The sequence below is a fragment of the Chinchilla lanigera genome, unplaced genomic scaffold (genome assembly GCF_000276665.1).
Source record: "Chinchilla lanigera isolate Chin_1 unplaced genomic scaffold, ChiLan1.0 scaffold00108, whole genome shotgun sequence".
Taxonomy (NCBI): domain Eukaryota; kingdom Metazoa; phylum Chordata; class Mammalia; order Rodentia; family Chinchillidae; genus Chinchilla; species Chinchilla lanigera.
The window spans coordinates 4192258-4200279 of record NW_004955509.1 but is presented as its reverse complement, the minus strand read 5'-3'; the positions used below and the strand labels follow the sequence as shown (position 1 = coordinate 4200279).

The 8022-nt window shown below is 47.2% G+C and overlaps 1 protein-coding gene across 2 annotated transcripts in view; it reads right to left on the bottom strand.

The window, feature by feature from the left end:
- The window catches only part of Sat1 (spermidine/spermine N1-acetyltransferase 1), a 3228-nt gene extending 1824 nt beyond the window's left edge, over nucleotides 1-1404 (bottom strand). Inside the window, exons 1-3 of one of the 2 annotated variants that reach the window (XM_005407833.1) lie at nucleotides 1146-1404; nucleotides 935-986; nucleotides 760-843 (exon numbers count right to left, since the gene is read on the bottom strand). In XM_005407833.1, coding sequence (XP_005407890.1) covers nucleotides 760-843; nucleotides 935-986; nucleotides 1146-1211 — 202 coding nt within the window. In that variant the 5' untranslated portion in view covers nucleotides 1212-1404. The other variant, XM_013506302.1, reaches the window with a different exon arrangement.
- Nucleotides 1405-8022: the final 6618 nt, after the last annotated feature.

Below are 8022 nucleotides of genomic sequence, written 5' to 3'. Positions count from 1 at the left end.
CACGGCACCCCTCTAAAAAAACCCAGCTCATTTCTTCTAGCTTGGGGAACAGCTGTCAGAAAGAAACTTAAGTACCCACCCAAACAACTTCCCCTATTCGCTGTCTTCTGACCAGTGAACAGGGGCAAGCAAAAATAAAAAAAAAAAAAAAAAAAAAAAAAAAAAAAATCCCTCCTAAGAGGTGTCTACAATTCCAAGCGAAGGCAAAGGTTTCAAATTAAACTTTTTAGCCAGGAAGCGAATATGATAGGTTTTCTGATCTACCGTGTTTTAAGTGTGTGATAATAGGACCTTACCTCCATTTATCATGATCATCTACTTTATTGTGTAAAGGATCTTTTAGTTACCTCCCCGCCCATCCATGTACACGGAAGGGCCATGTACATGGCGAAGCTAGAGACTGTAACCTGAAGATTGGGACAAATTAAAGAAAAAAATGTGATTTAACACGATTACAAAAAAAAAAAAAGGTTAGGTTAGGGTCAAACAAGAAACCATTTTATGAAACTGAACAACAACAAATGACATTACACCTAACTCTTCCGGGTCTCCACAGCACTGAGGCTTACTTAAACAGCTCTTTCAACCCGCCCTGTTATAAAGTGCAGCATAGCAGCTTTTCCTCAGTAATCCGAGGAACCCCGCCAGCTTGTCTAGTGACCTCAGCCGGTGTGCTCGGGGCTTCTGCACAGCAGGCGCTACAAGTTTTATGCAACACTCGCTCTGCTCTCTCGGCTTCTGGGCAGGGCGAGGGGTTACCTTCCGGAGTCCAGTGCTCCTTGGGCACCTCTGCAACCAGGCAGTGGTAGAAGGGGTGCTCTCCGAAGCCATCCTCTAGCAGATCTGCAAGAAGGAGCGGCAGGGACGGCGTTGGCCTCCGGGCTGGAGACGGGCACCGCCGCCCGCCCCGCCCCACCCCGCCCTGCCGCGTTACCTTTCTCGGTTAACATCACTTGGTCTTCCATATATTCGTATTTAGCCAGTTCCTGGGGCGACGCGCGCGGAAGGGAGAGAGACAGAAAAGAAAATGAGGGCCGGCTCGGGGGCGGGGAAGGGGCCCGGCTCGGCCGATCGGGCGGGGGCCGGGAAGGGCTCTCCAGCCGCGGCCGCCCTCCGCCCCGGGGCAAGCCCGGGCCTCCGGTTACCTTGATCAGCCGCAGGATGTCACTGCAGTCGGCGGCGGTGGCCGGGCGGATCACGAATTTAGCCATTTTCGTCTTTTGCTTTTCTTCCCTTTGCGGACTAGGCCCCTGTACTTGAACAGCAGGAGGAGGTGGTTCCTCATTCGTCTCCCGGGAGCGTCTTCTTCTCAGTCAGGCTGGCACCATGACCCGGCGAAACTCGGCAATCGACAAAACTCTCTTCAGCAGGGCTCCAATGGCGAACGGCGCTCCGAGCGGCGGCCCGAGCCCGCTTTTAGCAAGAAGAAGCCCCGCCCCGGCGCGAGCCGGAGGCAGCTCGTCCAATGAGGCCGCGACCCCGCCCCCTTCCCGGGCACCGCCCTCTCTTCCGGGCGCGCGTGTGAACCTGGAGGCGTGATCGGGGGAGGAGGGACGGGGGCGACGTGCACGGGGAGGTTTTCCAGCAGCGCCCTCTGGTGGCGCCTTAGAGGACAGCGTTCCCGGAAGCCCGACCTGGGTGTCCGTCCCGCAGTGACCTTTGGATAAAGAAAAGGGGAATCCCCCAGCAAACCCCAGACTCCCGACCAGTGACCATGCTGTTTGCTCCCGGTCAGTAAGGGAAGCAAACGCAGGGGCCCGATCTTAGGCTATGGGCGAAATTTTGGAGCAGCCATTCTCAAAGCATGGTCCCAGGCCCTCTGGGACTCCCGAGGTCACTTGGCTTTTTCAGTCTTGCTGGAATTTTCCAGAGCCAGCGGCAGGGCGTGACGTTGTGACGTTGTCATCGCCCTCATGACTAAAGGAGTGTGTGCTTGTCTGCTGTGTTTCCTAGGATTTCCTAAAGCAAGCTTTCAGATTCCTCAGGCATCACTTTCCCTTATACTTGTCATTAGAATTGAAATGTTTTCTTTCTTACTGTGTTTTCCTTCTTTACTCTCAGCGTCCCTGCGGAAGCAGCTCCCTTCTGGCGGGGATCCATTCCTCATAATCGTCTTGAGTGAAGGTCTGATTCTATCAAATGATCTCCCTTTGCTCATTTAAGTATTTTAATTCACTGCAAAATTTTTGAAAGATCTGTTTCCCTGTTTATAGGGGTTTTGTTGTTGTTTTTTGTCTTTTTGAGATAGGGTTTCACTACGCAGTTCAGGTTTGCCTTGAACTCACTTTGTAGCCCAGGCTGGCCCTAAACTGGTGGCAACCCTCCTGCCTCAGCCTCCCGAGTGCTTTGACTTTTAATTTTGAAATAATTATACATTTACAGTGTGTTTGAAGATGCCATTGCTCTGATGACTAAGAGTATGTCCTGGTGTACTGCATTTCCAGAATTTTTGAAGGTACACATTCTTCAGCTTCTTCAGTAACCTTTAAATGTCCTGAGATCTAAATGTTCTGGAACAGTGGGATTAGAGTCTGGCTATTTCTGGACTGTTCCCACTGGAACCAGTATTCAAGCCTCCTAGGAACCATTGCTTTCACAACCCGTTTTTTCCAGACAGACCTGCGTTTCTACAATGAGCCAGAGGATGATTTCCACAGGAAGAAGAGGAATAAAAGGGGCCCACAGTGGCATTCTCAACCCGAGAATGAGGGGTTTGTCGCCCAATAAGCACCCCTACCATTCAAAAGACGCCGTCTGCCTAAGCTGACAGTGTCCCATATGTAGAGAACTGCATTCTCTTACTCCTCCCACTTCCGGGGATTTCAGACCTAGTGAGGCACTGTAGGAGCTTATGAAATGGCTTTTGCGAAGGTCTTTAAAACTAACACGCCAGACGTGGTGGCACACACCTGTAATCCCAGTGCCTGAGAGGCTGAGGCAGGAGGACCACTGTGACTTTGAGACCAGCCTGGGTTACGTAGTGAGTTCAAGGCCAGCCTGAACTGCATAGCAAGACTGTCTCAAAAAACCAGAAAGCAAACGAAAATAAAAACCACCGATCCTTGTCTGCCTGTGTTATGGAAAGCAGTGCTTTTCCTGACTCCTTGGGCTTCAGCTCCCTGATGAATACAGACCCTTCCCTCCCTGGCTCCATCTGAAACACGGAGCCCTTTGTTACGCACTGACTGATGGTGCAAAATGAAACATTCACACTTAGGCACTTGTGATAGCTGCCTAGCTAAAGCAAAAGCAGCAGCAAAGCCATTTTCTATTTGGGTTAGGGTTTTAAAACAGTGTACCTAGGATTTGGAAAAATCCTGTTGGCTAATGGGTCAACAGGTCAAGGATTTATTGAGCCTTGTGCTAGGTACTTGGGTTCTGCAGGCAGCCCTGGAGGGTAGTTTACTTTTTGAGGTGTGTTTGTAGCTTACGACAGGGTAGTTTAACTTCTGTGAGAAAGAACTGCGGTGGCTGAGGCAAGAAGAGGGGGAAGGTAGGAGCAAGAAGGAGGCCGAGGCAGGGTTGCCTAGTGTTCTGTGCTGGGCGAGACAGGGTAGAGGGCCCACGGCCCAGGAGGTAGAGGAATTTCCTGACAGGAGTATAGAGGAGCAAGGGTTTACTGATCTACTGCAGGAGAACAGCGGGCGACTCGAAGAGATGCGGGGAGATGTGGTTTTATTTACTTATTGTTTTGGTGGCACCAAGAACTGAACCCTGGGCCTTTGCACTGAGCTACATCCTGAGTGCTTTTTTCTTTTTTTTTTTTTTTTTTTTTTTTTCCGATACCAGGAATCGAACTCACAATGTTGCACTTGCCAAGCAGGTGCTGTGCCGCTGAGCTAAATCCCCAGCCCCTCATCCCTAGTGCTTTTTGAAATTATTTTTTTGAGGCAAAGGCTCACTAAGAGGCTAAATTGCTCAGGCTGGGCCAAAACTTGAGATCCTCCTGGCTCAGCCTCCCAGAGTGTTGAGATTACAGGTGTGCATTACCATGTCTGGCTGAGGCTGGGGTTTGTTTCTGTGTATGTATGTATTTATTTACATTTTTGTAGCCCAGGCTGGCCTCAAACTTGGGTGATCCTTCTGCCTCAGCCTCCTGAGTGCTAGGAGTACCACTATGCCCCGCCTGAGGTTGGGGTTTTCTTTTTTCTTTTTTTTTTTTTTGTCGTCTTTTTGAGACAGGGTCTTGCTATGCAGTTCAGGCTAGCCACGAGCTCACTTTGTAGCCCAGGCTGGTCTCGAACTTGCAACCATCCTCCTGCCTCAGCCTCCAGAGTGCTGGGATTATAGGCGTGCGCCACCACACCCAGCTGAGGTTGGGGCTTTCATAAGGGATTAATGCTTGAGAACTGTGTAGCAGTATCTCATATAGTTTTATTTGTCTCGTAATGACTAATGATGTTACCTTTTCATGTTCTTAGTTGCCATCCATATATTTTCTTTGTTAAAGTATCCAAATCTTTTGCTCACTTTTGTATTGTGTTGGTCTTTTTCATATTATTGCTTGTGATTCCTTGCTCTGGAGAGCTGTATACATAGTGTAGTTATAAGTCTCTATCGTATTAGAAAAGGATCTATTGAGCGTAAATATCTCAGAAGTGTGTTTGTCAGTACATCTTGTTCATTATTCAGGAATGCCTGCGTTGTTGACTGACCTTGTACATTGACCTTGCACGTGGACTGGGTCACTTCCTTTGGCCTCATAGAAGGCCTTTCCTCACTGGCAGAAAGGCTTATTTTTATCTCATGTTGTTGTTGTTTGAGACAGGGTCTCTGTAGTCCAGACTGGACTGATCTTGCTTATGTAGTTCAGGCTGGCCTTGAACTCATGGCAATCCTCCTGCCTCAGCCTTCCGAGTGCTGGGATAACAACCATGAGCTATCATGCCTGGCTTATCTCGTGTTGTTTTGGTCAGGGTTAGTGAATTATCTTATGACTGCTGAGTATGAGCTGGGCAGGATTGCTTTGGGAGAAATTTGCTGCTGAGGGTTCTGACCCTTTTGTTGCCAAAAGCTAACCACCACATGATGCATTCCTTGTCTTGTTTGAGTCTTACAGTTTCTGTTTTGTGGTACTGGGCATTGAACCAAGGGCCCCACCAGTAACTAAGCAAGCACTTAACCAGTGAGCTACTTGTCCAGTGTTTTTTTGGTTGTTTGTTTCTTACTTTCAGACAGGGTCTTGGTAAATTGCTTAGGCTGACCTCAAACTTGTGATCCTCCTGCCTCAGTCTCCTGAGTAGCTGGGATTACAGGTGGGCAACCTCACATCCTGCTGTTAGCTTGATCTTTACAGTTTAGAAAACCTGAGACTCACAGGGGTTACAAAATTGTCAAAGCTAGGAAGTGGTGGAACTACGAATATTTATAGTTTAAGATTGGTGGGATCTTTTTTTTTGAGACACAATCTTGATATGTAGATCAAGCTGGCCTCAAACTCACAGCGATTTTCCTGCCTCTGCCTCCAGAGTGCTGGGATTACAGGCGTGCACCACTGCACTTGGTTTAAGATTGGTGATCTTAGCCCAGGGGCTGTCGCTGTCCACTTTGGACACTTTCTTTCAAGGTTCCACAGAAGTTGGGGTCCCAGACCTTCCTTATGATGTCTCCCTTGGGCCATGCCACCAGAGTTATTTGAATCAGGCTGTCCTTGCCCTCTGTATTGCTCATCTGTTGCTACATAACAGTTCCTGTGGCTTAGTGATCTGCGCATTGCTACTGTGGGCTCCATGGGTCAGGAGTCCAGGCCTGGCTGAACCGGGTCCCTGCTCAGGTGTCAGTGGGCTTCACTGCCCTATGCAGCCATGGACCTCCAGGCGCTCAAGTTGTTCATGCTGGCGGAATTCAGATTCCGAGTGAGGGCCTTGGCTTCCTCCTGGCTGTTGACTGGAGCTGGCCCACCTGTGCTGACATGTGGCCTTGTCCAGTACTATGGAGCTGTTTACAAAGCCAGGCGAGGTGGTGCATGCCTGTAATCCCAGCATTCAGGAGGCTGAGGCAGGAGAAGGATGAGCATGGCTGTGAGTTGGAGGCAGCCTGGGCTTTGTATCGAATTCAAGGTCAGCTTGAACTACATAGTGAGACCCTGCCTCAAAGACCAACCAAACAAAAAATATACAGTGATTCACAACAGGGAGTTGGTGTCTGTTAGCAAAATAGAGTCTTTTTACAATTTTTCATTGTGCTAGAAAACATACAACATACAATTTATCATCTTAACCATTTTTGTTTTGTTCTAAGACAAGGTCTTGCTATGTAGTCCAGGCTGGTTTTGAACTCACAGGGAGCCTCCTGCCTCAGTCTCCTGGGTGCTGGGATTACAGGTGGGTACCACCACATCTGGCCTCAAAATACACAGTTTAAAACCCATTTAATGTGATCGACCTCCTCCTAGCTGCACCCCCTCCTCGTGCAGTGTTTTAAACCAAGACTGACATCCAGCGGTCCACTCAGACAGCAAGGCTCTAATTCCTTACAGATGCGTAAGAGGTCTGAAAAGGGCAAACAACCATCCTGAGACCTCCTAAACTATCAGCACTTTGACTCTGAGTTCAGTGGTTAGGATCATAGGAAGTAACTGTCTGTTGGTGCTCAAAGTGTAAGATACCTCCACTTTGCCCTGTGGCCTCTGGGTCCATGCAATAGATTTGAAAGTTGACCATTCAGCCTACCAATCTTTGTACCATTTGCAAGCTGGCAATTAAGCATTAACAGAATCCAGAAAAGCAATATTTCAAACAAGGAAATGCAAGAGAGTAAACTCTACCCAAGAAGCCTGCTTAGTTACTTTCTTGTTGCTGAGACACAACACCCAACACCCACAGCTCTAAGGAGAAGTGTATTTTGGCTCACAGTTTGTAGAGGTTTCAGTCCATACATAGTCCTTTGGCTCCAAGGCAGGGTGCCATGGCAGAGGAGCATTGCAGAACAGAAACAGTCTATGGCATGGCAGTGGGAAGCAGTGAGTGATCAAGGGAGGAGGAGGGAGATGCACCCTTCCAGGCCATGCCCATAGTGACCCACCCCTTCCCACCAGGTTTCACTTCCCAACAGCACATTTACCTATAATCCTATCAGATGAATCTACTGATGAATATCATGTCCCAATGATCCAGTCACCTCCTAGAAGCCCCACCGATGATTGCATGACTTTTCTGGGGGAACATCTAGTTATAAACCATAACACAGCCTCTGTCTGGCCTGAAGAGGGAGGAGTATTCCCATGTTCTGACCTCAGTGTAAGCAATGTTCATCTGGCGGGCTGCCACAGAGGAAGAAAGGAGATATGCAGCTAGCATTTTTTAATTTTTTAATTTTTGCAGTGTTGGGATCAAACGCAGACTCTTGTAGGTACTAGGTAAGTGCTCTCCGCAGACCCCAGCAACCAGCATATTATGAATGGGATTCCTTGCTTAGAACTTTACAGATTTTTTTTAAGGTTGCATTTTTTAAGGTCCTGAGTTCAGTTCCCAGTACCAAAAGAACAGGCATTATAAGGTTGCATTTTTTAAAAAAAAAATTATTTTATTTTAAAGAGAAAAAGTAAAATTTCAAAGCAAGATAATAGGAGGATAATAATGGTTAATATACTGCATATTGTTATCTTTAAATTAATTACTTAGATATCAGATATCATTACAAGATATCTGCATTCAATTGTCTGAATAATATTAGCACAAACCTTTCTTTTCAATGAACTCAGAGAAATTAGCACTATAACTATCTTAACTATGTATCTGTCTATCTATCTATATTGCTTTTCCTTCTTTTCTCCATTTCCCCCATCCTACTTTCTCTTTCCTTTTGAATAGGTTCTTCCCATTTTACAATATCTGTTGTACTTTTTGGATCTTATTTACTTGTTCATCTTCTCACACTAGGCAGACAATGCGATATTTACACGTATTCATCTGGTTTATTTCACTTATGAGTCTGGTCTCAAATTGCAGCCATTTACCTATAAAAGTCTCAAGTTTATCCTTCTTTATGGCTGAGTAGTACTCCATTGTATAAAAAAATCAC